The 27,518-nt window shown below is 48.8% G+C and overlaps 2 protein-coding genes across 9 annotated transcripts; both read left to right on the top strand.

The window, feature by feature from the left end:
* The first annotated feature begins 698 nt into the window (after nt 1-698).
* DPM2 (dolichyl-phosphate mannosyltransferase subunit 2, regulatory) lies at nt 699-7,121 on the top strand. Of its 2 annotated transcripts, none has more exons than XM_053281749.1 (4): nt 699-852; nt 2,023-2,112; nt 3,929-4,031; nt 5,742-7,121. In XM_053281749.1, exons 1-4 carry the CDS (start codon nt 850-852, stop codon nt 5,798-5,800), a joined length of 255 nt encoding a protein of 84 aa, XP_053137724.1. In that variant the 5' UTR covers nt 699-849; the 3' UTR covers nt 5,801-7,121. The 2 variants fall into 2 exon arrangements, with proteins under 2 accessions (XP_053137724.1, XP_053137723.1); XM_053281748.1 differs by lacking the exon at nt 699-852 and adding an exon at nt 879-993.
* Nucleotides 7,122-8,568: 1,447 nt separating this feature from the next.
* PIP5KL1 (phosphatidylinositol-4-phosphate 5-kinase like 1) lies at nt 8,569-25,209 on the top strand. 7 transcript variants are annotated; one of them, XM_053281770.1, is made up of 10 exons: nt 8,569-8,787; nt 14,762-14,980; nt 16,874-16,939; nt 17,863-18,017; nt 19,367-19,491; nt 19,621-19,655; nt 20,170-20,225; nt 20,851-20,963; nt 22,244-22,409; nt 24,128-25,209. In XM_053281770.1, the coding sequence occupies exons 1-10, from the start codon at nt 8,782-8,784 to the stop codon at nt 24,705-24,707; spliced, it is 1,521 nt and encodes a 506-aa protein (XP_053137745.1). In that variant the 5' UTR covers nt 8,569-8,781; the 3' UTR covers nt 24,708-25,209. The 7 variants fall into 7 exon arrangements, with proteins under 7 accessions (XP_053137745.1, XP_053137749.1, XP_053137748.1 ...); XM_053281774.1 differs by lacking the exon at nt 8,569-8,787 and adding an exon at nt 10,997-11,141; XM_053281773.1 differs by lacking the exon at nt 8,569-8,787 and adding an exon at nt 13,163-13,348.
* The last annotated feature ends 2,309 nt before the right edge of the window (nt 25,210-27,518 follow it).

Genomic DNA, 27,518 nt, shown 5'->3' with positions numbered 1-27,518 from the left:
TCTAGAAAACGAACTATAAGATAGACCCCGGCAACAGCCACTGGAGGGATGCTGTGCTGGGGCCGGATAGGGCCGATTGCTCTCCTCCTGCTCAATAAAGAGAATCACCACTTTCAAAAGGTGCCCCTTTGCTCAGTTAGCTTAGGGCCTCAGCATGCCATGATCCGACCCAGCCCATGGTCCCCATAGAGAATCAAGGGTAATACTTTGGGTTGCCACCTGTCTCTCATTACGCAGGATGTCCCTAATTTCAGGGATGAAATGTTGGTCCCTATAGGGACAGCATTTGTCCCTCATTTATTCAATAGCATATAATTCAATGACATATACGTCAATGATACTCAGGCTCTTGATTACCACTGCATACACCTCCCAGCATGCCCCCCACCCACCCCAAAAAACCACTTGTGTCCCTTATTCTGGCAATGAAATGCTGGCAACCCTAGTTGGTGCCTACTTTGTTTAGTGATAGCTAAAATGTGTTCAGGCTGCGCTATGGTTGCCAACCCTGCTCCAGAATTAGCTTGGGGTCTGCAGGAATCCACATAAAAACCCAGCTAATTACTGAAAGCCACTCTGGAGTGTTCAATGGCTTTATAGAGTGAAAAAAAACCAAACCTCAGGAAAATAAATAAATCCAGGAATAGTCAGCGTTGGTCACATGTGTGCATGTGTGTGTGTGTGACTCTTGGCGTTTCCTAGCTCTATGGCCCTTCTAGGCTTCCTGTCCCTTCTTCCTCCCTAGCTCTATGGCTCCTGTGTTCTGATTGGGCGGCCTGGCCGGAAGCAGGTCAGCCTTGCAAGAGAGCTGGAGCTTCTTTTGCAAGAGGATTCCTCGCTGGCGGGACTATGGTGGGTTCTTTGATGTGATGTGACTCCCTTTCCCCCCCTTGCTTTAGGGTTTTGGGGCAGCGAAGGAGTGTTTCCTTGACTTGTGCATGGATAGGGCCGCTGCAATGGCGTTTGCCTGACCTGTTTGGTTGGATGAATGCGGTGAGCTCCTGGAGGAGCCAGGCATTTGCTAGGCGTTTGCTAAGTTGCTTCAGAAAACGGTGGTTACCCTTCCTGCAGATTTGCTCCTTTGATCTGGTTTATGGCTTAATGGTGAAAAGAGGCACTCTTTCGAAAGTGGGGCAGGGGCAGAGAGCCATGGCTGCTCTCCGAAACCAGGACAGCATCCCTCCAGGAGCTGTTGTGGGGACCTGCCTTGTGCCAGGGATACTGACATGCTGTTCTTCAACAGCCTGGAGGGCTTTAAGCAGGGCTTAGATATTTTAGATATTTGTATGGAGGGCAGGGCTTTCAGTGGCTACTAGTCTGGTGGCTAGAGGCCACCTCCAGCCTCAGAAGGAAGGTTATTATTGTTGTTATTATTTACATTGTCTATCCTGCTCTTCCTCCAAGGAGTCCTGAGCAGTGTACTACAGACTTGAGTTTCTCCTCACAACAACCCTGTGAAGTAGGCTAGGCTGAGAGAGAGAAGTGACTGGCCCAGAGTCACCCAGCAAGTCTCATGGCTGAGTGGGGACTTGAACTCGGGACTCCCCGGTCCTAGTCCAGCACTCTAACCACTACAGCCCCACCCCGCTCCTGCTTCCTGCTCTGCCAAGATGAAATGCTTGAAAATAACTATCCAGAGTCATCTTGTTTTCTAACTTCCACTGGAGTCTTACAACACATATCTCTATAAATGGTCTTCAGCCTTCCAGCTGTTGTTGGCTCACATCTCTCATCATCCCTGATGACTGGCCATTGTAGCTTGGAATGATGGGAATTGTAGTCAAGCAGGGCCAAAATTGAGCAGCCCTGATCTGGCGGAGGCGACCGTAGGTACGAGAAGCGGAAGCACCCCCGAAGGTTATCTTCAACTCTCAAAGGAGGCTGAAAGGGGTCTCCTTTGATGCTCTTTTAAAAGGGGCCTCTTTGTAGGAGTGTCTCTTTATTCTGTGAGCCCTTTGGGGACAGCTGCCATGTGGAGGTTCATTACAACAACCCCTGATTGTTTTTCTCCTTCTATTTCAGGCCACTGCTACAGACCAGTTGGTGGGATATGGCTTGGTAGCCTTCAGCCTGGTCCTTTTTGCCTACTACACCATTTGGGTGATCCTGCTGGTACGGGCTCTGCTTCCTCTAATTCTATTTGCGGCATTTCAGTTTTAAGAACAGCCAGTCATTATTTGTTCGTTTGTTTGTCAGATCTGTACACCAACCCAAACTTTCGTCTCTGGGAGGTTAACAATAACATAAAACAAGTTAAAACAATCGCAAAAATCTTAAAACAATTTAGGTAATCTATAGTATGATAAATGTAAATAAATAATGTTTATCATATTATAAGAGCTCTGCTGCCCACTATGGGTCTGTAGAGGAAGCTTGGCTCAAAAGGCCAACTCTGTGTTGGATTAAATCTGGCTTAGCAGGATTTAGGAACATAGGAAGCTGCCATATACTGAGTCAGGCCATTGGTCTATCTAGCTCAGTATTGTCTTCACAGACTGGCAGCAGCTTCTCCAAGGTTGCAGGCAGGAGTCTCTCTCAACCCTATCTTGGAGATGCTGCCAGGGACTTGTGTGGTGTTGGCTCCGATGCTCTAGAATTGCCAGTGAAGGGAAGTTTGCCTGAGTTATGTAAGCAACATGTCTTACCGAGGGCTATTTAGAACTCTCCAGATGCTGAACTAATAGGATATACTAATCGGGGAATTGAACCATTAAAAACTTGTGTTCAATTCCCATACAGGTTCATCAGTATTCTTAATTCTCTGGCTTTCTTCCAGTCCAGACGCTAACAAAAAGGACATGGAGAAGAGAGCTGGTCTTGTGGTAGTGAGCATAATTTGTCCCCTTTTTGATAAGCAGGGCCTGCCTTGGTTTGCATTTGGTTGGGTGACTACATGTGAGCACTGGGAAATATTCCTCTTAGGGGTGGGGCCGTTGCTCAGTGATAGAACATCTCCCTTGCATGCAGAAGGTCCCAGGTTCATTCCCTGGCAGCATCTCCAGGTAGGGCTGGGAGAGACTCCTGCCTGCAACCTTGGAGAAGCTGCTGCCAGTCAGGGTTGACAATATTGAGCTTGATAGATCAGTAGTCTGTCTTGGTCTAAGGCAGCTGCATTTGTTCCTATGGATGGAGGATAAATGAGAAGAATATACTGTTATTTCATTGGGTTTAGTTATACTCCCTGAGTGCCACTTCTCATATGCGCTTGACTCCCTCAAAATCTACCTTTTCCAGGGAGTCTGGCTTGACTAGAAGTGGTATTGAGGGGGTGTCCTGGGAAGCAGTACCAGACATATGGAACAGCAAGGGAGAAAAGACAGAGGCCTTCCCATCCACTCCAGGAAATAACATCTGACTGTTGTGTCAGGGACAAATCGGAACTCTCTTTGACTTCCAGAAACTCAGTACAGGAGAAGAAAGCTGGTGCGTGGGAAGAAATGATTTTAAAGCAGGGGATCTTAACCTCTGGCCCAGAGACTTCCATGGTGTCATGGACCAGGTTCAGGGGGTGCATGGAAAATCCTCAGTGCACGGAACTTAATCTGCTTTCATCTGAATTTTAATCTGCATGGAATTTAACCTGTTTCCTGGTCTGCCAAGATAAAATTCTTGAAAATAACTATCCTGAGTAATCTTGTTCTCTAGCTTCTACTGGAGACTTAGAAAATATATACAAATGCTCTCCAGCCCAGCTGCTCCAGCTATTGTTGGACCACAACTCCCATCATCATTTCCGACTGGCTGTTGTGGCTCAGGATGATGGGAGTTGTAGTCAAGCAGGGCCAAAACGGAGCAGCCCTGATCTGGCGGAGTCGGTACTAGGTGCAAAAAGCTGAAGGGCCCCTTAAGGTTATCTTCAACTCTCCAAGGAGGCAGAAAGGGGTCTCCTTTGATTCAGCCCTCTGATCTTTTGTGTCTGTTGTTCCAGCCCTTCATCGAGAGTGACCACCTGATCCACAAGTATTTCTTGCCTCGGGAGTATTCAGTGATCATCCCTGTCGTTGCTGGGTTACTCTTGCTCCTCTTTGTCGGTGAGTCAGATCCGTATCTCACTGCTCTTTCTGGTCTGGTAGCCCACGGGTAATGGTTTTTAAGTACAGTCGTTCCTCGCCAACTGCGGGTTCCCCAATCGTGGATTGGAGTATCCGCAACCGGGAAATTTTGACCGGTCTTGCCAACTGCGACTTGAGTATCCGTGGATTGGCGAGGATTTTTCCCCCCAGTTGGGGGTGGTTTTTTTGTTGTTGGGTGGTTGGGGTCATTTTGAAGGGTCTGGGGGTCATTTTCAGGGGTCCCCTTCACTTTTCTTACTCACTCCAGGTGATTTGGGGTGATTTTCAGAATCCCCCCCCCCAATTTTTTACTGAATTGCGGCCACAGTTCCCCTCCCCCCTGTTTGCCATTGATTTATATGGCTTGTCTACCCTGAATTCACTAACCGCGAAGTTTTCCCGGAACGAAACCCATGCACTTGGCGAGGGCTGTCGGTATTTTAATTTGTTTCTAATAGTTTTGCAAACCATCTCGAGACTTAATGAGCGGTGGTATGCACATTATCAATTGCATTTGTTCAGCACACACAGAATAGTACACTTCCTATCTGTACATGGGGGTCAAGGATGTTAGCTGCCTTCCATCTGCAGAGTGAGCCAGTCCCATTGAATTCAATGGGGTTTATTCTCAAGTAAGTGAGTATAGAACTTCAGCCTTGCCCCCAAACCAGCTGCCCCCTGAAAAAGGTCCTCTGGATGCCCATGTATCTGGACCCACCATTTGAAGGGGCTGTACCCAATTTCACTTTTTAAATTAATGCATTTTATGAATTGTGTGTACAGCTGTTCACACAAAAACTAGTATGTATGTACAGATATCTATACCACCATCATCATCATTGTGTGTTTGTTTGGTCCACAGACCATTCCGCAACCAGAACATAGAAATGTTACAGAAAAAAATGAAAACGACAAAGTGAATTTTCCAGTGAATAGTTCAGACATTAAACCAAGTTCCCAATATACAAAAATATTTTCATAACCAATCTCTCAAATCTAAACAAAGAGAAACCCTCTAGCATGTCATCAAACTAGAAAACTCCAAAATAAACGTTGGCATTGAAAGATATGCCAAAATTTAACACTTTAAAACATTAAGGCACTATTTATTAGGCACCAAACATTAAGACACCTATATGCACGCAAAGCATATTAATGTCTGATTAGGGCCGTAAAGATAAAGTGTGCCATCGAGTTAATGTCAGCTCCTGGTGACTACAGCCCTGTGGTTGTCTTTGGTAGAATACAGGAGGGGTTGACCATTGCCTCCTCCCGCGCAGTATGAGATGATGCCTTTCAGCACCTTCCTATATTGCTTCTGCCCAATATAGGTGTTTCCTATAGTCTGGGAAACATATCAGTGGGGATTTGAACCGGCAACTTCTGGCTTGCTAGTCAAGTCATTTCCCCACTGTAGATGACAATTTTTTTTTTTTAAATACAGCTTTTTGTGCTAACTTAAAGCCTAGCCTATTCCATTCTCACCCACTAATATCTGGGCAGGATTTGCTGTGGGAGCAGATTTCTGCCTAGCAGTGGCAGCTCCCAGCATCTTCACTGCCACAAAATGAGACTCCTTCCCACAGAATCGGGGCCGAAGCATTACTGTTGCTCAAACCTTTATGTTGGGGGGTGGGATCCCTTTTTCTCCTAACGTCCTAGGGTTTCTCTCCTCTTCTGTTCTGTTAGGAACTTTCATAGCCTTCATCACGTGGAAGAATCGGAGGTCTGCGAAGAAATCTGCCTGAAGGTGACTCGATGGAGAAGAACCCGGGAAGAACTCGGCAGGCAGATGATAGCAAGAGCATCCCTGGGACAATTCCACCCGCAGAAACCAACAGCTGCCGGAAAAGGACAGTGGAACCTGAATGTTGTCTGGACCTGAAGCCATCCTGACCCCAAGGAAAGGACTTCTGTTGTCCTCAGTCAACCCCAGTGTGGACTTAATTCCCAGCATACAGACCAAAGCAGCTTCTTCACGGACCAAAACTGATGCTCTCTTGAGACTCCCCATGTAGATCTAGCTGATTCTGCATTTCCAGCTCTTGTGGTTTTATGTCCCAGATCCTGCCTAGGATCAAAGTCTGTTTCCCACGATCCTTTTCACATGACTCTATATTAAGAGACTATTAAGAGAATATATTAACACCCTCTAAATTTCTTCTGTCTTTCTCTTTTTTGCTTGAGCCTATTATTCCTTCGGTTTCCCCCAACTGGTGCAAATTACAGTCAGACAATCAGTCATCTAGAGCAGTGTTCCCCATAGCAGGGATTCCCAGGGGGTGTTGATGACAACTCCCATAGTGCCCAATTAAAGGCCATTGCCGCTAGGGATGCTGGGAGTTGTAGTCAACATCTGGGAATCCCTGTTACAGGGAACACTGGCATTGGATATGGGGAGTGGCCAAGACTGGCATGTTTAAGTTCCTCTGTGAATGTGGTTAATCAGAAGCACTTGCGGGGTGGGGGTCAGTCAATGCCCCTCCCCACACACGCAGATCATCTTTGGTGGATTGAACACAATCCACAATCTTTTGTGGACTGAACAAATCCCCGAGGATTGAAGCGAAAAGTGGTGTCAGTCTTTGGGGAATTTCTTACTGATTCGTCTTCCTGGCTTCTCATTCTGTTGTCTGTTTGTTTCTGACCTGGGCCCCTGTAACTTGGCGCTGGGATTTAATGGCAGGCAGGAATGAGTGGGTGTTGATGTCGAGTTCCACGCCCCAAGCAACATCGCCTGCTCCTTCCTGAACCTCAGGCCTCTCTTATGGGGAGCACATGTGATGATCCAATCTGTCCACCTCCCCTCGGTGTTTTGATCTCCAGCCTCTTGGTGTAGAAGAAGGGAAAACAGGAGACCAGAACTGGAGATAAGCAAAAGGAGGGGGGGGGGAGAGAATAGGTGCTAGGAAAATAGATTTACAGTGATACTTCCAACGTTCATTGGGTGAGAAATCTTGTCTTGAAACCAGTATGTCAGTTATTCGATCTGATTATGTACAAGGATTGCAACGGACTGTGCTATTCATTCTCAACTGCTCCCAATAAAACATATGATGCAACTTTAAACTTTGGGGTCGAAATATGGATGATGGGTATCTAAAATGGGCTTAAGCCAGGGGTTCTCAAATTTGGGTCCTCAGACTTGTTTGGATTGCAACTCCCATAAGAACAGCCCTGCTGGATCAGGCCCAAGGCTGATCGAGTCCATCATTCTGTTTCAAACAGCGGACCACCAAATGCCTCTGGGGAGCCCACCAGCAGGCCATGTGGCTTCCCAGAGCCATGAAGAGAGCCAGCGTGGTGTAGTGGTTAGAGTGCTGAACTAGGACCGGGGAGACCCGAGTTCAAATCCCCATTCAGCCATGAGACTAGCTGGGTGACTCTGGGCCAGTCACTTCTCTCTCAGCCTAACCTACTTCACAGGGTTGTTGTGAAAGAGAAACTCAAGTATGTAGTACACCGCTCTGGGCTCCTTGGAGGAAGAGTGGGATATAAATGTAAAAATAAAAAAAAAAATAAGTAGGTCATGAAAGCCTGCTTAGTACTCCCCCAGCCACAATGGCTGAAGGCTGAGGATGATGAGAGTTGTAGTCCAGCATCTGGGGACCCAAGTTTAAGAAGCTTCAGTCTTGCGTATAGATTCTGAAGAGGCTGTGAACTTCAGGAACATCTTTGCAATGTAGGTTGATCATCCTGTTTCACTGGAAGGGATCTTATTGGTTACCAAGACTTACCACACGGGGGCCTGTTTTTATACTTGACAGATTCCTGTCCCTGAGATATGGGGCTTCCCACAACTAACTGCGTTGCTGTGAAGCAGCAGCAGCAGCTTCTCCAAGGTTGCAGGAGAAAAAGAGGGAAAAGGGATCCCAGTGGAGGGCGGTGCTAGCATCAGGGCCTTGGTATTCCAGAAGGACTGTGTGCCCAAAATGGGTTTCTTGGGGCAGGCTCTTTGCAGGTATACTTATGCTGACAGTTGACTGGTGGATTTGGCTTCAAAGGTGTCGGAGAGGGCAGAACTGCATCTGTTCCGCATGTTGGATCACACAAGAATAGGCTGTCACCTCCCTCGAGAAGTCCTTCATGCTGGGGAAAGTGGAAGGAAATCTCTATATACTGCCCCATACAGAAAAATCCCTGGGCGGTTCACAATAGAAATGCATGTCTCCCATTCAAATGCAAACCAGGGTGTGTCCTGCTTAGCAAAGGGGACAGTTCCATGCTTGCGACCCCAAGACCAGCTCTCTTTACGCTGCCCACCCATTGAGTGCCTTACTTTTGCAGAGCTGTGGTGGTGATCGGGAAGTTACCATGCGCAAAGAACGGGAGGAAAAGTGCTGAGTGTTGCTTTGGAACTTTTCCTGCTTGGCCTCTACGTCCAGGAGGGCTGGATGCAGCTGACAGACATCTCTGGGCCTGGCTGCCTGCCTGCCTTTTAGCTGCATTGCTGCATTTGAGCGGATGTCACGAAGCTATCTGTGCATCGGACGGACAGACTGCAGTGCAGCCTGGAAGGAGGACGGACCGTGAAGGAGAAGAGGAGACTCATTGGAGCGGAAGGGAAGGACTCTGCCATTCTGTGCTCCCCGATCTCTCCGATGCAAGAACTTCTCTGGAAACGTCGCCAAGCAAAGATAAGACAAGCGTCCGTAGCCCAGACGTGTTTGTGTGCATCCTCCCAGCAGCCGTCTCTGCCTGGTGTTGGATCCTGCTGCTAGAATCGGCCATGGAGGCAAGTTCTTGGTGTGTCTGCAGTGCACGTCCCAAATGCAAAGTAAAATTATCGTGGGGACGGTGGTGAGTACAAAGGGATCTGAGTACAAAGGGATCCCAGCTCAGTGACCAGCTCTGGACATAGTCGGCCTCTGGTATAATCTCTGAGAAGGCCAGTTAAAAGCATTTCAGGCTGGTGGGGAAGAGCTTTGCGGGAGATCCTTGAAACAGTATGCAGAGCTGATCTATGGATCAGCTGTAGGGTCATTGCATTGGCATACAGGAGATCCCCGCTTGATCGGATGCCCTGGATCTTTCGTTAAAAAGACTCCAAAAGAGCCAACCAGGTGTGAGAACCTACGAGCAGGGCCTGAACCCTGAACATTGTTGTTCCCTAGTAATGGGGATTTGCTGGTATATTGCCTCTGAACCTGGAGGTTCTATTTATCAGTCCTCCAACCACAACAATAGACTGCCTTTCAACCAAAAAGAACTCAACGTGGGTTGCATAGAAAAAGAAAGGATGGTTCCCTGTCCCCAAAGGGCTTGCAGTCTAAACAGAATTGCAAGCTAGGCGCCAGCAACAAAAGCACTGAAAGGTTGCAGTGCTAAGGATAGGGATATTTCATTCCCATGATTAACAGTCATTGATAAACCATTAATTCTGTGGCTTATTGGACGCTGCCTTATACTGAGTCAGACCATTGGTCTGTCTAGCTCAGCATTGTCTTCACAGACTGGCAGCGGCTTCTCCAAGGTTGCAGGTAGGAGTCTCTCTCGGCCCTATCCTCCGTCAGTAAATTCCTCATAACAAAGATCCTACCCGTGAAAATATTGTCAATCTTGCAAGAAAACAGTGTGAGTGGAAATCCTCTCCAATCATCCTTGCCTTCATTTGAACCAAGAGGATATGGCGAAGGGTTGTAGTCACTGTTATGATTTGGGCTGCTGCCTGTCAGAACATTATGCCACAGTAAGAGGGTCCCCGGGCCTTTTCTAGCATTAGACTTGAGAGCTTCAAGGAGGAAAGGGGCAAGAGTCTTGCTGGAGAGTCTTTGCGAATGTTGTGTTTCCCACTCACTGAAGAAGAGCTGTGTTTTAAAATCTGTTAGGACTTTTACGAATGTTTTGAAAAGATCTATTTTCTGCCCCCAGGGAGTTCTTATTTGTTCTGAGGTTTTGTTCCCTGGCTTGTGGGGCTGTGTTTTTTCCTTTTTAAAGATTGCCCAATGAATTCACCCTTGCTCACTGGGCCAAGAGGCACCTATTTGAAATGGCCGCTCTCTTGTATTTCGCAGGGGGAGAGCAACTGTGCCCCTGCAGCCCAGCATAGAGTCTCTCCAGGGCCGGTTGCTGGGGTCTCCTCTTGGACTGGGAGCCCTTTGGGGCAGGGAACCATCTTCTCTTTCGCCATGGAAACCTCTCCGGGAACCTTTTTTGGTTGAACAGCAGGGCGGGCAGGTGCTCCATCAATAATAAATGAGCGGCCCCCTCAGGGAAAGGTCGGCCTCGTTAAGCGTCGCCCGCTAACTGGGCCAAGGGGCAGCGGTTCAAAATGGCGGCTCTCTTTGGTTTCGCAGCAGGAGAGGATAGTCTCTCTTCAGCGGCTGTTGCTGGTCTCTCCCTTGTTTTCCTTTTTAACCTGTGGCCCCTTCAGGGCAGGGAACCCTCTTCAGGCACCCATTTTGGGAACCACCCTTGCTAACTGGTCCAAGAGACACTTAGTCAAAATGGCCACGCTCTTGCATTTAGCAGGGGGAGAGCAACTGTGCCCCTGCAGCCCAGCATAGAGTCTCTTCAGGGGCTATTGCTGGGGTCTCTTCTTGGACTGGGAGCCCTTTGGGGCAGGGAACCATCTTCCTTTCGCCATGGAAACCTCTCCGGGAACCTTTTTTGGTTGAACAGCAGGGCGGGCAGGTGCTCCATCAATAATAAATGAGCGGCCCCCTCAGGGAAAGGTCGGCCTCGTGAAGCGTCGCCCGCTAACTGGGCCAAGGGACAGCGGTTCAAAATGGCGGCTCTCTTTGGTTTCGCAGCAGGAGAGAATAGTCTCTCTTTAGCGGCTGTTGCTGGTCTCTCCCTTGTGCTCTTTTTTAACCTGTGACCCCTTTGGGGCAGGGAACCCTCTTCAGGCACCCATTTTGGGAACCACCCTTGCTAACTGGTCCAAGAGACACTTAGTCAAAATGGCCACGCTCTTGCATTTCGCAGGGGGAGAGCAACTGTGCCCCTGCAGCCCAGCATAGAGTCTCTTCAGGGGCTATTGCTGGGGTCTCTTCTTGGACTGGGAGCCCTTTGGGGCAGGGAACCATCTTCCTTTCGCCATGGAAACCTCTCCGGGAACCTTTTTTGGTTGAACAGCAGGGCGGGCAGGTGCTCCATCAATAATAAATGAGTGGCCCCCTCAGGGAAAGGTCGGCCTCATGAAGCGTCGCCCGCTAACTGGGCCAAGGGGCACCGGTTCAAAATGGCGGCTCTCTGGTTTAGCAGCAGGAGAGGATAGAGTCTCTTTAGCGGCTGTTGCTGGTCTCTCCCTTGTGCTCTTTTTTAACCTGTGACCCCTTTGGGGCAGGGAACCATTTTGAGGCCCCCAGTTTGGGAATCACGCCTGCTAACTGGGCAAAGAGGCACTTATTCAAAATGGCTCCTCTCTAGTATTTAGCAGGGTTAGGGGGCAGGGAACCGTCTTCTCTTGTTGGGGAACCTTGCGGGTGGAGAACCGTGTCCTCTTGTTTTCCTGCTTTAGCAACTTTTTTGGTTGAAAATCAGGATGGGCAGGAGCTCTGTCAATAATAAATGACTGGTCCTCTCATGGAAAGGTCGGCCTCATGAAGCGTCGCCCGCTAACTGGGCCAAGGGGCACCAGTTCAAAATGGCGGCTCTCTTTGGTTTCACAGCAGGAGAGGATAGTCTCTCTTCAGCGGCTGTTGCTGGTCTCTCCCTTGTTTTCCTTTTTAACCTGTGGCCCCTTCAGGGCAGGGAACCCTCTTGAGACACCCAGTTTGGGAATCATGCCTGCTAACTGGGCCAAGAGGCACTTATTCAAAATGGCCGCACTCTTCCATTTAGCAGGGGGAGAGCAACTGTCCCCCTGCAGCCCAGCATAGTGTCTCTTCAGTGGCCGTTGCTGAGGTCTCCTTGGGGGCAGGGAACCGTCTTCTCATCCCATCTCCTGCATTGGAAACATTTTTTGGTTGGAACTCGTATTTAGCACGGGGAGAGCATCTGTCCCTATCCAACCCCAGCACAGCATCCCTGCGGTGGCTGTTGCTGACGTCGGCCTTCTGTTCTGCTTTTAGGCCCGGGGTTCCCAGCCTGCGGTACTCCAGACCACTGTTCCCTCTAAGGCGTGCGCACGTGTGCATGCTCACACGTTTTTGGATGTCCGCTCAGCTCATTTTTGATCCCACTCAGGTTGAATCAGGAAGGCCCCAGTCTGAATGCACATGTGCGCACACTGCCGCCCAGAACAAAACTCATTCTGCACAGAGATGAAAAAAATTAGAGGGACTACTGCTCCAGATGTTGCTGAACGACGACACCCATCATCCCCAGACACAATTTATTGTGGCTGGTGGTCGAAGGGAGTTGTCGTTCAGCAAGCTGTGAAGTAACTCCGGTCGGGAACCCCTGTTTTAGATGGTGAATCTTTGTGACGCAAGGAAGCTTTTTCTCCTTCCTTTTTTGCTATGTAAACCACTTTGCAGACGTTTTCTGGTTGAAAAACAATATATAAATATTTATAGTACTACTATTAATAAGTTGTTAACCAGGGATAGATGTGAGCTCTGTTGCCAGAACTTAGCCTGACTTGTCTGCTGCACATGCTAAGTGAGTGCACACATCTTCCACTTGATGCACACCACCCCTTAATCGTGTGGGGGCTCAGTTCATCTGAATGGCTTCTCTGCATGCAGTATCAATACTGCTAGCATCTAAGAGATGATTCGGATGAACCATGTGACTAAAAAGAGCTGGTCGTGTGGTCGCGAGCACACATTGCCCCTTTGCTAAGCAGGGTCTGCCTTGGTTTGCATTTGAATGGGAGCCGACATGTGTGAGCACTGTAAGATATTCCTCTTAGGGTACGAGGTCGCTCTGGGAAGAGCAGAAGCTTCCAGGTTCGCTGCCTGGCAGCATCTCCAAGATAGGGCTAAGAGAGACTCCTGCCTGCAACCTTGGAGAAGCCGCTGCCAGTCTGGGTAAGCAACACTGAGCTAGCCGGACCAAGGGTCTGACTCAGTAGATGGCAGCTTCGTATGTTCATAGAACAACCTCCTGTTTGCATGGGAGAGACACTGCCATGCATGATGAACTCTTGCCGTGTGGAGCAGGCCGGCCTGGGAAATGCATTGTCCAAGTCCAAATGTGACTATAGTCTAGCGATCGCCTTTCCATTGCAGTCATCAGCTGACCCCTGCTGACCAATCGCAGGCCACTTGGGCCTATAAAACCACGGCCTCAGAGCCAGCCCATCCATATGACCAGCGTCAGAACAGAGGAAGCTGCTTAATAGCAAGTCAGAACATTGAATCTTTGAGCACAGTATTGTCTACACTGACTGGCAGCAGCTCTTCAGGGTCAGCATTGTCTACCCAGACTGGCAGCAGCTTCTCCAAGGTTTCAGGCAGGAATCTCCCAGCCCTACCCTGGAGATGCTGCCAGGGAAGGAACTTGGGACCTTCTGCATGGAAAGGGGAATTCACCGGAGAGTGTGGAATCCCAGTTTCGGGGCCGCTGGAAAACGCCCCCCAGTTCCGTCCGGCCTTACTAGGAACCTCCATCTTGTTCCGTGGTTTCTATGGAGATTAGAACCACCGGCTTATTCTCCCCCCCTCCACCAGCTTCTTCTGAGCAGAAGAACTTGGGTCATCGTTGGTCACCATGTCTGTAGGGCCATGCGTATGTCAGAACCTTTCCCCACTTGGATTCCTCCCTCTTCCCAGAACCACCACTTGCCATTTTCCAGCCCCTTCCCTTCCCCAATCTGAGGCTCACCGGAGCCTCCGGAAGATGAGGCCGGAGTCATATGCCACCCAAACTATTTATTTATGTATATACCGCCCACTGCCAGCAAGAGGTTGCTGGTTCGGCTCCCCACTGGCATGTTTCCCAGACTAGGGGAAACACCTGTATCGGGCAGCAGCGATACGGGAAGATGCTGAAAGGCATCATCTCATACTGCGTGGGAGATGGCCATGGCAAACCCCTCCTGTATTCTGCCAAAGACAACCACGGGGCTCTGTGGGCACCACAAGTCGACACCTACTTGACGGCACACCTTTACCTTTACCAAAGTCGCTAGGCGGTTCACAACACCCACTGGCTGTTGCTCAATTGAATTAAATGTTCAAATTGTAGTTTTTAACAGCTGGTTTGGTTTGGTTCTCCTTGTGTTATGTTTTTGTGAACCGCCAAGAGCCTCTGGAGGCAGGCAGTGTATAAAATAAATAAATATTTAGCGGAAGGGCAGCTATAATTGAGCGGATGGGTTCAAAGAACCTGGGGGGCCCAGCTCCTGAGGGGCCCCCCCAGCTCCACCCCGCCCGATTTTTGCCATTATCTCCCTCACTCTGAGGGGCCGCCGGGGAGAGGGGCAAACACAGGCCCCCTCTCCCCTAGCTACGCCCCTGACAGGGGGAGAGCAACTGGCCCTATCCGACCCCAGTACAGCATCCCTCCGGTGGCTGTTGCTGGTACCTGCCTTATGTTTCTTTTGAGATGGTGAGCCTTCTGGGGACAGGGGACCATCTTATTGATGTTTTGCTTGTTTTTATTGATGGATTAAGTTTTATTTTTATTTATTTTTCTGTGTAAACTGCTTTGAGAACTTTGGCTGAAGAGCAGTATATAAATAAATATTCGGAGTAGCAGTACTTGAAGACAGCTTCTCTACTCCCGCACTTGACAGAGATTGGCCTGAACTCCCGTTTTCCAGCCTCCATCTTTCCCTCCTCGCTAACCTCTCCTCCTCTTCCTTCTGCCTTGCCCAGTTGCAGGTAGAGCCCTCACAGCGGCAGGTGAGGAAGCAGATGAGAAAGCGGCACTCTCGAATCAGCAAGTATCGGCTCCTTTGGCGGATCCGTGAACAGTGGAAGCTCTTGGGCTTCTTCGAGATCAACCAGGACCACGAATTCTATGAGCTGACGTGCATGTTGAAGAAGGGTCTCCAGGCGTCTGTCCAAGAAGCCATCGATACGCCACAGACAACGGTGAGTAGCTGGCGGGATCTAGTGCGGGCCTCCCATCTTGGAACGTACACAGGAAGCTGCTTTCTACCAAGTCAGAACCTCGGTCTGCCTAGCTCAGGATTGTCCACACTGACTGGCAGCAGCTCTCCGAGGTTTCAGGCAGGAGTCAATCCCAGCCCTACCTGGAGAGGCTGCCAGGGAGGGAACCTGGAGCCTTCTACGAGCCAAGCAGATGCTCCTCTGCCACTGAGCTATGGCCCCTCTCCAGGCATGTTTATTATTTATTTATATATGTATCGTTCAATTGATATTCTGCGTTTCATTCAAAGAATCTCAAAGCGGTTTACAATGTAATTAAAACAATGCGTAATTAAAATACAAAGGGTACAGATGGTCTCGGAAATTAAAATACATAATACAAAAGCACAGATAATATAAATATAAAAATCTCTCTCTATAAATTTAATCCATAAAATAATAGTACATAACACAAAGCAGCAGCAGTAAAAAACCAAAAACAAACCAAGACATTATCTCATTCAAAAGCCTGGGTGAAGAACCATGTCTTTACTCCCCCCCCCCAAAAAAAAAACTGTCAAGGAGAGTTGTATGAGCATACAAAGCTGCTTCCTTCTGAGTCAGACTCTTGGTCCATCTAGCGCAGTATTGCCTGCACTGACAGGCAGCAGCTCCTCCAAGGTCTTAGGTAGGAGTCTCTCCCAGCCCTACCTGGAGATGCTGCCAGGGACTGAAACTGTGACCTTCTATATGCCAAGCAGATGCTCATCCACTGAGCGATGGCCCCGTACTCAAGTTCGGCTAAGTTCAGCTGCTGAGGGTGCAGAATATTCTCCCTTCTGCCCAGGCTAGCTTCTTCACCCCGTTAGATTCTGCAAACCAAGCCTCCATCACAGCTTGCTTTCATGCTGATGTTTTGTGACTTCCGATGTTAACTAAGCTTTTGTTCCTTTTAAGAATTGCATTTGGGATGTCCTAAACGTGGCCTTGAGGGCAGATTGGCCTCCAGGTCCTCCGGAAGAGACCATATTACTCGGGTTTTTAAAGGACGACACTGGCTACCAATAGGTTTCCAGGAAAAATGCAAAGTGCTGGTTATTGCCTATAAGGCCCTTAATTGGGACCAGGGTATTTCAGGGAACGCCTTCTTTGTTATGAACCCCCTCACCTATTAAGATCCCCAGGGGAGGTTCGCCTGACAGTGCCGCCAGCAAATCTGGTGGTGCCTTTTCTGTAGTTGCCCTAGGACTGTGGAACTCCCCGCTGAGATTAAGCTGCTGCATCCCTGTTGACCGTTAAGAAACCGCTGAAGGCACATCTCTTCAGCCAAGCTTTTTCGCTATTGAGTGGTGCTTAGCTATTTAATGTGAACTACTTTTATATGCTTTAAATTGTTTTGGTTTTTTAAAATTTGTTTTAATGTTGTAAACTGCCTAGAGACTTCGGCAGTGGGCGGTATACACATATACAAAATAATTCAGCCATGAGACTTGCTGGGTGACTCTGGGCCAGTCACTTCTCTCTCTCGACCTAACCTACTTCACAGGGTTGTGAGGAGAAACCTAAGTATGTAGTACACCGCTCTGGGCTCCTTGGAGGAAGAGCGGGATATCAAATATAAACATAAATAAATAATAAAAATAGATCAGGGTTGCACGACGTCAGCCCTTTGGATGTTGGACTACAATTCCCATCATCCTGGACGATTGGCCACTGTGGTGGGGGTGATGGGGACTGTAGTCCAGAAACAGCTGGCTGGCTCAAGCTGTGTGGCCTTGGAGTGGAGAGGCAGCATGGGAAAGGGAGGGGGGAAAGGAAAAAATAAAAGTAATTTTAGTGGATGCTTTTGCAGCGCCCAGACTTAGACCTAATAATCCTTCTCTCTCTTTCTCCCAGAATGTTCTGAGTGAGGCGAATTATACTGCAGTGCTTAAACAGACCCACGAGGTAGGATCCAGTCATGTAGGTGAGGGGGAAACGGAGGGGTGATTCCCAAAGGGTTGGGCCACTTGGCTATCTTCTGCAGGGGTGGGACACATGAAGCTGCCTACAGAGTCTGACAGCTGGTCCCTCTAGTTCAGTATTGTTTACACTGACTGGCAGCGGCTTCTCCGAGTCTTTCCCAGACCTACCTGGAGATGTTGCCAGGGATTGAACCTGGGACCTTCTGCATGCAAAGCACAAGCTCTACTACTCAGCGGCAGGCTTTCCCTAACGAGAATATCTCACAGCACTCACACATGTAATCACCCATGCCAAATGTGAATCAGGGTGAAATTACAATTGATGCTCCCTATCGCAAGACCAGCTCTCCAACCCATTGGGGCTGTGGAAAGTGGCACTCTTGTAGTCCAGGGGACTCAAGTCTGAGGTGAAGAGCAATATGATGGCCCCCATCATAAGAACATAGGAAGCTGCCATATACTGAGTCAGACCCTTGGTCCATCTAGCTCAGTGTTGTCTGCACAGGCTGACAGCAGCTTCTCCAAGGTTGCAGGCAGGAGTCGCCCTCAGCCCTATCTTGGAGATGCTGCCAGGGAGGGAACCTGGAACCTTTTGCATGCAAGCAGGCAGGTGCTCTTCCTAGAGTGGCCCCATCCCCTAAGGAAAACTTACAGTGCTCACACATGTCTCCCATGCAAATGCAAACCAAGGGGGATCCTGCTTAGCAACGGGTCTTGGGGGGTAAATCTGGCCAATATGTGAATGCACACCCTCCATTCCAGAGGAGATGGGAGCTAAAAGCCGGGTGTGGAAAACCTCCTGCAGAACAGAGATGTGCCAACATTCTGAATTTGCGCTGAGTCCTCTCAATTCCTTAAAATCAGAATTTGATAGCGCCGTTGTTTAAGCTATGTGACATTCTGGGTTTTCAATCCCGTCAGGACTTTGAAATGCGGACGTATGCCGGCCCTGTGTTTGCCCACTTCAGGAGTTTGATTGGCATCATTGATACGGATTATCAGAATTCTCTGTGCTGTGAGCCCTCATACCTGCAATTCATCAGCAACTCCAAGAGCAGCGCCGACTTCTTCCTCACGTAAGAGAGCCCCCTCTGCCCGTGATTAGAAGGATCATATGAAAACTGAGGAGGGCAGGGTATGGCAGATTAGAATACAGATCATATCAAACCTTTAGCAATGCATATTCGGAGTGAGAGGGACCAGTTCTTGGTGTGGAAACTAAGTTCCGAGGTTGTTTTCATTGGGGCAATAGGGTTTTAATTGCCCCTTTTTTCCCATTGGGGCAATTCCAAGGGTAACGGAATCAGGCATGTTGCCACTTCTTCTGTGGCTGAACCCATAAGCAAATTTTAAAGTTGATACTATATATATATATATACCCGCTGCCAAGAGAACATTTCCTGCTATAAGGCCTTGTTAAAAAACCAAAACCTTTAAATATTGCTGATCGTGTTTGAAATGTGCAAAACATGTTGGTAACGGAATCACAATTCTTGGATATCATTTCTGACCCTGTTACCAATGGATCTTGCATGTTTCAGACATGGTCTATAATATATTTTGAAATGTATAGTAGGAGATGTTCTCTTGACAGTGGGTATATATCAACCTGAAAATTTGCTTATGGCTATAGCTGTTGAAAAAGTGGTAACGTGCCTGATTCTGTTACCCTTGGAATTGCCCATGTGTGAAAGGTTGTACGTTATGCTATCTACTTGCACTAATGGTGAAGTCTTGTAATCTGTTGAACCCATGGGTTTAAAACTTGAGTCTCCAGATGTGGTTGCACTACAATTTCCATCATTCCAAGCCACAATGGCCTTTTGGGGGGGGATGATGGGAGTTGTAGTCCAACCACATCTGGAGACTTGAGTTTGAGAACCTGGGTAAAAAAAATGAATCTTTGGCCATACAACAGAACACCATCAGTAAAGGAGACAGCTGGAATTCCTCCGAGGAGCCCAGAATGGTGTGCATGGTTACGTTTATTCTCACAGCAACCCTGTGAGGTAGGTTAGAGAAGTGACTGGCCCAGAGTCAACCAGCTAGTTTCATGGCTGAATGGGAATTTGAACTCGGGTCTTCCTGGTCCTAGTCCAGCCACTATACCGCACTGGCTGTGGTGATAGTAAACTGAAAATTGAGCATGCCCTTCTGGTGCACCATTTTACCTTCTCCTCTGCTTGATCTGTCAGGAAAGGAGGAAGCAGATTTTTTGCGGGGGAGGCCCAATGAATAGTTGGCCACCCTGTGACATCATCAAGCCCTGCCCCTTGGGTTTCGGGTTCGGTGATGTCTCTGACCTGGGGGCCCCTAGCAATATGTGTGCACACACATACATGTATGCGGGCAAGTGGGTGCACACATTGGGCTGAGGAGACTAGCCTCCACCACTCACATGGTTAACTGCTTGCCTCTTCTGCAGCAATGACAAACGCTTCTTCCTGAAGACCCAGAGCAAGCGAGAGGCCAGTTTCCTCCGCTCCAATCTGTCCAAGTACATCGAATACCTGACAAACTACCCTCACTCCCTCTTGGTCAAATTCCTGGGTAAGGAACATAAGATATGCTCATGACTGGGCTGCTGGAATGAATAGAAGGAAATGGCCTAAAAGTAGCAAGGGGATTAGGATGAATCCACCTCCACCCCTCACCACTTCTCCTGTTTCCTTCTTGTAGGGCTCCACAGCATCACTGCTCCCCCGGAGAAGAAGGTGGGTCCTCTTCACTTCAAGTTTCTAGTCCCTAAGCCTGTGAAGAGGTTGGAAAGCAAATGTGCAATGCTATACATTGGTTGGAAGCTCTGTGCAGGTTTTTCTGTGGGAAAGAAAGTAAGGGGTGTCTGTGGGTTTTTTGCCCTTCTCATGACTAATGGGAGTTGATTAGATTATGCAGATTTATACATTGGTGAATTCAGCTTTTTCCTTGCATATCTTAATTTTAGGGCTGGCTACACGAGACGGGGGAGAGGGGACAGACAATTGTGCAATTTGGGGGGAAAGGGTTTCAGCCCCTCCCGAATATGGTTTCAAGGGGTAATTTCTGATGTGGTACAGTCCTGTGTTAAGCTGCTTCCCTGCCCTAGGATGCCGGATATGGCTTGCTTTAACACATTTGTTTGAAGCTGGCAGGAGAGGCCCGTACCATCTAGCAGCAGAAGCTGCCTGTTTGAATCGGGGTTTTTTTTAAACAGACGGCCCTATATCTATCTCCCTTTCCTCTCTCTAGAGATACTTCATCATCATGCAGAGTGTCTTTTACCCTCATGAGAGGATCTGCGATCGGTGAGTTGCGAACCCGTCTTGAGAAGTGTGTTGCCGTGTTCAGAAAAGGATGTGGCAGTTGAAGATGACCGGGGGGTGGGAGGGATATGGGGTCGAAGTTCAACTGGTAGAGCACCTGCTTTGCACGCAGAAGATCCCAGGTTCGGTCCCAGGCCGCATTTCCAAGTCGGAGTGGGAGAGACTCCTGCCTGCAAGCACAGAGAAGCTGCTGCCAGTCCGTGTAGACGATGCTGAGCCAGGTGGGGCAAGGGTCTGACTCAGTATATGGCAGCTTCCTAGGTTCTTAGGGGCAGATACCCTCCCATAGTCCAGCAGCCAGAACACAGCTGCCACAATTGGGTACATATTATTTTGTTGAAAGGGGAGGAGTGAGTCTCTTGCGGGGGGCGGAGGGGTTTGGGGGCATGGAGGTGGGTCAGGTGATTCCACAACATCAGGTGATTCCACAACACAGGGCTGTTGTGGAATCAGTGGGATGATTCGTATCCGTATCCCGTCGTAATCCCCTCTTGGAAGAATGGGTGGCATATGAATGTGACCTTCTGGAACTCAATGAACAATGAACAGATTTACTTACGACCCGTCTTTTCTGGAATCCAACCGTCCTCCTCGGTTTTCTTTGCAGGTATGATCTTAAAGGGTGCCAACTTGGACGCTGGACGGATGCTGCCCCTGAAGGCAGCCAAGTCATCGTTGTTTTCAAAGACCTCAACTTTGAAGGGAAAACCATCAATCTCGGTAGGGCTGAGTGTATGCTCTGTGCGGTCGGAGAGTGGCGGTCTCCTCGTCTATCCACAAATATTTCCTTTTCCCATGAAAGGGCTCGCTCAGACTGAGCCCGTGGTCTGGCTTGGGTGATGGCAGTTCCCGTTTTCCTTCCTGCAATGGACCTTTCGGGGACAGGGCTGCAGCTCAGCGGCAGAACCTCTGCTTTGCACGTCGGAGGTCCCAGAGTTGCTGCCAGTCAGTGTAGACAATTCTGAGCTAGAGGGACCAAGAGTCTGACTCAGTAGAAAGCAGCTTCAGGCAACCGCCTCCCAGGCGGGCCCAGTGAGGCTCACCAGGTGCCGTCACTTTGTTCTTTGAATCGCCAGGTGAAGACCTTTCTGCCCTCTCCAGCTTTTAAAAATTGACTGTTTTCAAAAAGGTTTTAAATGTATTATATTTTCCATGGTAATCTGTGTTACGTGTTTTGATAGGATTTGTTTCTTGTTGTGAGCCAGCCAGAGAACCATTTGTTATGGGGTGGCTAACACAGTGGGGAAGTAACTTGCCTAGGGAGCAAGAGGTTGCCGGTTCGAATCCCCGCTGGTATGTTTCCCAGACTAGGGGAAACACCTATATTGGGCAGCAGCAGTGATTTAGGAAGATGCTGAAAGGCATCATCTCATACTCCGCGGGAGGAGGCAATGGTCAACCCCTCCTGTATTCTGCCAAAGACAACCACGGGGCTCTGTGGTCACCAGGAGTCGACACCGACTCGAGGGCACACCTTACCTTTAACAAATAGACTATTTCATTTACTGTATTTTATTTTATATTTTTCATGTGGCCATGATTTTAAAAAAACGATCTCCCTTCCCTGAAATGCTCAGGGATGTTTCAGAAGGAAATATGTCTCCCTTTCTCAATATTTTCCATCCATTTCTGATTTCAAGGCCAGACCTTCACCTTCTGCATGGACTCTGCTTCACGCGTGGGGGTGGTGGGGGTGGGGGTGGTTGGCTATTTATGACCTGATTATCAAGCCAGAGGTTGCCGGTTCGAATCCCCGCTGGTCTGTTTCCCAGACTATGGGCAACACCTCTGTTGGGCAGCAGTGATCTAGGAAGATGCTGAAAGGCATCATCTCATGCTGCGCGGAAGGAGGCAATGGTCAACCCCTCCTGTATTCTACCCAAGACAACCACGGGGCTCTGTGGCCGCCAGGAGTTGACACCGACTCGATAGCGCACTGTACCTTGACCTCCCTTGCCGCCACCTTAGCCTGAGCGCCAGCTCCTCTCTCTTGCCTGCAGGAGACCAGCAACGTAACTGGTTTCTGCAGCAGATGGAGTTGGACACCAAGTTCCTGAAGGCCTTGGACGTGATGGACTACAGCGTCCTGGTGGGGTTGCAACCTCTCCATGAGGACGAACAGATCCTGAACCAGAAGGTAGCCAACATCATCGCCACCACAGCAGTGTGAGCCTTTCAGATTCTTCTCCTCTCCACCCCCCAACCAGTTCTGTGCAGACCCAGGAGAGCTGGTCTCGGGGCAGCCAGCGTGGCTTGTCCCCTTAGCTAAGCAGGGTCCACCCTGGTTGCAAATGAATGGGAGACTAGGAGTGTGAGCACTGGAAGATCTTCCCCTCAGGGGATGGAGCCGCTCTGGGAAGAGCATGTAGGTTCCAAGTCCCCTCCCTGGCAGCATCTCCAAGCTGGGGCTGAGAGCGATCTTCCTGCCTGCAACCTTGGAGAAGCCGCTGCCAGTCTGTGAAGACAATACTGAGCTAGATAGACCAAGGGTCTGACTCGGTATATGGCAGTTTCCTATGTTCCTATGTCCCTATCCACTTCTTTAAAATGAACGTTATCCAGCAGCGAGGGCTGCCTGGAAATGACCCCCAGAGAGCTTCAGGCAGCAGTGGCCCCAGCCAGCTCAGAATTGGGGCTTTTTTGGGGGGTGGGGGTGATTTTTATTAGTGATGCCTCAGAGACATGGCCGTGGACCAGTGGTTGAGAACCACTGGCCTACACAGACTGGCAGCGGCTTCTCCAAGGTTACAGGCAGGAGTCTCTCTCTCAGCCCTCTCTTGGAGATGCCGCCAGGGAGGGAACTTGGAACTGTGCAGATGCTCTTCCCAGAGCAGCTGCTCCATCCCCTCAGGGGAATATCTTCCAGTGCTCACACATGTAGTCCCCCATTCCAGTGCAAACCAGGACAGACCCTGCTTAGCGAATGGTACAATTCATGCTTGCTACCACAAGACCAGCTCTCCTCCCTTAAGTAGAGCGAGGGAACCTTAGGACTGTCCTCACAGTCGGAACTAGGGGAGGAGACGCGTCCTACCCTAAGACGTGTCCTACCCTAGTTTGGGAGCTGTGTGTGCTCCTCATATTGGATTGTGCATGAGATAACTGCAAAGCAGAGAGTGCCCATCTGTCAAACCCCAGCTGCCCTCCCTTTGCTGGAGGTTTTCCAACAGAGATTGGATGGCTATTGGCCACAGATGCTGTAGCTTTTTTCTTATCCTGACTACAGGACCACAAAGGATCCTTCCAGCTCTAAAATTATATTTTAGGAGGGATTTGTCCGCATGTTCCTGTTTTAATCTACTGAACGTTAGAGGTTATCAGTTCATGAAGCAGGACCACAAACCGGGGCCATCAATGCTATCTCGGTGGGGGGGGGGGCGGCAAATGTTCATAGTGGTTTTTGGTAGCTTCTGCTCCCCCTAGAGATGGACATTATCACCCTTTCTTTATCACACCCTGCAAAAAAAAAATTAGGATAAAACTGCAGTCATTTCTGCACCAAGGAAAGGGTCAGGGTGAGGGTCACAGTGAACAAATGGTTGTACTCTCTTGATGGAGGAGTAATCTTTGACACTGCTGCCCATTTTCATTGGACAACATCGATAAAAGGTCGGCGGCATTTCTGTGGGCTCAAAACCTGTAAGAGCTTTTACAACACCCTTGTGAACTGGGCCGCTGCAGGCCTGGCAGTTGGGATGAGAAAAGCATGACAACACGCTGAAAGTCTTGAAATGCGATCACCTCTTCTCCATCTCTAGAGGGGCAGCAACGGCAATGAGCATTCGTCCACCTAGAGGGTACCAACCACCCCAGTTGGCTCATGTGCTCGATGACATTCTTTCGCCTTCTCACTGGTCCATGGGATTCTTTGCTTTCTTCCCCAGATCACTCAGTCCGGGCCCCTCCCAACCCAATCTGTATCCCGAGATCTCTGAAATCCAGGACGATGGCGTGGAGTCGTCCTTCGCCACACGGGCCTCCAGCGCAGAACGTTTGTTTAGCATCCTTTCGGGGAGCAGCCGAACGACCATTCATCACTTACTGACCTTCTATATGACTCAGAGATCCAGCTTCGCGATCCCCTGCACACGATTCTCGGTCAACGAAAACACGTTGCGGCAAATCCTCACCCCTGAAACGGGACCAGGCAGCACCTTTGACTTCGAGGCTCCTGGAACGGACACGAGCATGCCCGAAATCAGCCTCCCCAGCATGATGGACACCTTCCCCATGTCCCAGAACAGACGCCTCCTGTCCAGTTCTCGCAACCCCCTGCATGTGATCGACGGGCCCGACTACCGCTACTTTGTGGGCATCATTGACCTCTTCACGGTGTACGGTTTCCGCAAGAAGGTCGAGCACCTCTGGAAGAGCATCCGCTTCCGAGGGCAGAGCTTCTCCACGGTGAACCCCGCCTGTTACGCCAGGCGGCTTTACCAGTGGGTCGAAGAGCACACCACATGAGCATGGGCCGTTGTGGGTGGTGGCAGCAATGGGGAAAGTGTGTACATCCTGGAGGGGAGAGTGAAAACAAGGATATGGCCACAGCGATGCCTAAGGAGCTGAAGCTGTAACGGCAAGCGGGACGGCAGGCAAGCGAAACCCCAACTGTGCCGAGAGCTGGTTTCTGCCGCTGTCTTGCACGGATTCCCTGCACGCCACTTAGCTGGGGGACACAGAATCTTTCCACAATGACCTGGGAGTTCGATCTGAATCCTGGAGGTCGCGTTGTGCTCCACAGCTCAGGTGGAGAAGACAGGAATCAATCTACATGAGTGTGCAAGCTCATAGTCCATCTTGATCTTGGATATCATCCAGCGGCAGCCTCGATGAGATCAGCAGGAGTCAAGGGTCAGGAAAAAGGAGGCATCTGAAGGACCCAAAACATGGTGGCATATCATCCCACTGATGACCAAGAAGCATGGGGTGGTGGAATTGCTTCTGATTAAATCTTATAGCCACTCCAGGAGAATGTGGAGTTGTTGTTTCTAACTTTAACCAGTCATATCAAACTCCTCTGATCAGTGAATATATACAGGGTGCGGGGACATATGCAGGGTGGTGATCTATACTCGGTGAAGTATGATTTCTGCCAAGCATGAGTGGAGAACCTCACTTGAGCCCTGTTCACATGTTACGTTCCACGCACATACAGCTGGTACAGCGTACACAAGTACAGTTATTCACACATTGTGCTGTGTGCATAAACAACTGCATACTTCCTACCCTGTATCTGAGGTTCATTGTGTTTCTTGCCCTCAAATATAGGGTACCTTTCTGCTAAATGGTTGGACTATAACCCCTCATTACTCCCAGAACACGTTGTTGTTGTTGTTTGCAGTGGGGGATGATGGGAGTTGTAGTATAAGGACATTTGGGGATCTAAGGTTAGCAATCCCCAAACTAGGGTCTGTTCCTAATTCCATTCACTGGCAGAAAAAAAAAAAGGGGGGGGGGGAATGCACGACAAATAGAGAAAATAAGATGGAGAACACCGTGCAGAAATAGATATTCAAAGGTCACTTAAATTACTGCTAGTGGTGACAACACTACTGATACTTGAAAAATGGCCAAAGCTCTGTATAATAAAGAAAGGAGGCAAAACGTATGTATCCATACGACTGGTTCCAGATGCTATATATTGCTGTAAATGTATCAGTCAAAAGTCTAAAAGACTAGAAAATATACCATTGATATAACCAATAATCCTATACATGCATAAAGCTGAATATTTAGACTTAGTAGATAAATTACTATATCCAGCATAAGTATACATATGGGCAATTGCATAAATATGCTACAAATGATGTATATGAGTCCATATGAGATTGAATAAATGTTCCAACATTGATGGAAATTCCAGATGAACAATGTTGTGTAGATATAGTTGTAAATGTCTAAACATACATGGAGGAAAATATAGCATCACCCACAGGAGGAGTGGAGCTTCTTGCAAAGATAAGTTGTAAATCCTGAGTCCTGTGAAAAGTTCCTACAAAAGAGGAGCAAAAGCTTCTTCCAAAGTTGAATCTTATGAGGAAATCTTCAAAGTTGAATCCTTACAGAAAACTCTTATGGGCTAACCCGGGATTTTCCAGCCCATAGAAAAGCAGAGCACTTACTAGTAAGATGTAGGAGGAAAAGTTGCCTCCAAAAAGATTGTCAACTTGGGAGGAAGTTTGGATAACTGGGCTTTCTGATGAAGGAATACCCGAAATGGGCTGGAAAATAGCAGTAATTTAAGTGACCTTTGAATATCTATTTCTGCACGGTGTTCTCCATCTTATTTTCCCTAATTCCATTCACAGCAGAATGGTTCTTCGCTGCCTATGTTTGGGGTAAGCATGTTTTTTTGGGTTTTTTTAATCAACGTGATTTTTTAAAATCACAATTTTGCCACGGTGTGAGTAGTGTGTCTGAGTGCCAGAAGGCATGTGCAGAAAGCTGGAGTGTTCTTTCTTTGGTTAAGTGCACAAGCAGCACTTCAAAACAGGAGTCCAAGGTGGCATATTTGTGATTCCACGACACTTGTAGGGTTTTATCAAAACAGAAGGTGATAAAACCACACCCACAACCCCCCCCCCAATCTTCAAGAGCCACACAAGCTGTACAAAACACTCAAAGCAGAAACATACTGGAATCTCCAGGCAAATAGCAACATTTTTGGTACCACAATGCCATGTAAATTGGTGCGAGGTGAGCTTGTTTGGGAGGGCTGTTGGTTTTAAGGTGTCACCACTGAGAAGGCCTTGTCTCTGGGCATCCCCCACTGACTTCAGATGCCTGGGGGGCCAGAGGAGGGCCTCAGCTTGCAACAAGGAAGCATTGGGATGGTATAACGTGGAAGAAGACGTCAAGTCCATCAGGGGTCCATCTTATTTATTTGTTGTTTCTCTGTGCAAATCACCCTGAGCTCATTTTGGAAGGGCAGTATAGAAATCGAATGAATGAATGAATGAATGAATGAATGAAGTCACAAAGAGTCTTTTGTCTGGGACATGATAGGTAATATCCAGCACTTTGGATTAGGCTCAGAAATGGACTGGAGGCCGGCATAGCTCTTTGGAAATAGGCAAGATAAGATGAGTGAGGAACCGAAGCTGCCTGACAGCAAGTCAGATCCTTGGTCTGTCGAGTTCAGTATTGTCTGTCTGTCGTGGTAGCAGCTCTCCAAGGTTTCAGGCGGGAGTCTATCCTGGTCCTACCTGGACATACTGCCAGGGAGTGGATTGGGGCCCGCCTTTGTGTAGAGCAGATGCTCTTACACTGAGCTAT

The sequence above is a fragment of the Hemicordylus capensis genome, chromosome 17 (genome assembly GCF_027244095.1).
Source record: "Hemicordylus capensis ecotype Gifberg chromosome 17, rHemCap1.1.pri, whole genome shotgun sequence".
NCBI lineage: Eukaryota > Metazoa > Chordata > Lepidosauria > Squamata > Cordylidae > Hemicordylus > Hemicordylus capensis.
This window is presented reverse-complemented; position numbering and strand designations above follow the sequence as displayed.

What these genes read in the sequence shown, in the direction of transcription:
- DPM2 (XM_053281748.1), top strand. An exon ending in CCATTTGGGTGATCCTGCTG is followed by an intron (nt 2,113 to 3,928) that starts GTACGGGCTCTG and finishes CTGTTGTTCCAG; the next exon opens with CCCTTCATCGAGAGTGACCA. An exon ending in ACTCTTGCTCCTCTTTGTCG is followed by an intron (nt 4,032 to 5,741) that starts GTGAGTCAGATC and finishes CTGTTCTGTTAG; the next exon opens with GAACTTTCATAGCCTTCATC.
- PIP5KL1 (XM_053281769.1), top strand. An exon ending in CCTCTTGGTCAAATTCCTGG is followed by an intron (nt 19,492 to 19,620) that starts GTAAGGAACATA and finishes TCCTTCTTGTAG; the next exon opens with GGCTCCACAGCATCACTGCT. An exon ending in AGGGAAAACCATCAATCTCG is followed by an intron (nt 20,964 to 22,243) that starts GTAGGGCTGAGT and finishes TCTTGCCTGCAG; the next exon opens with GAGACCAGCAACGTAACTGG.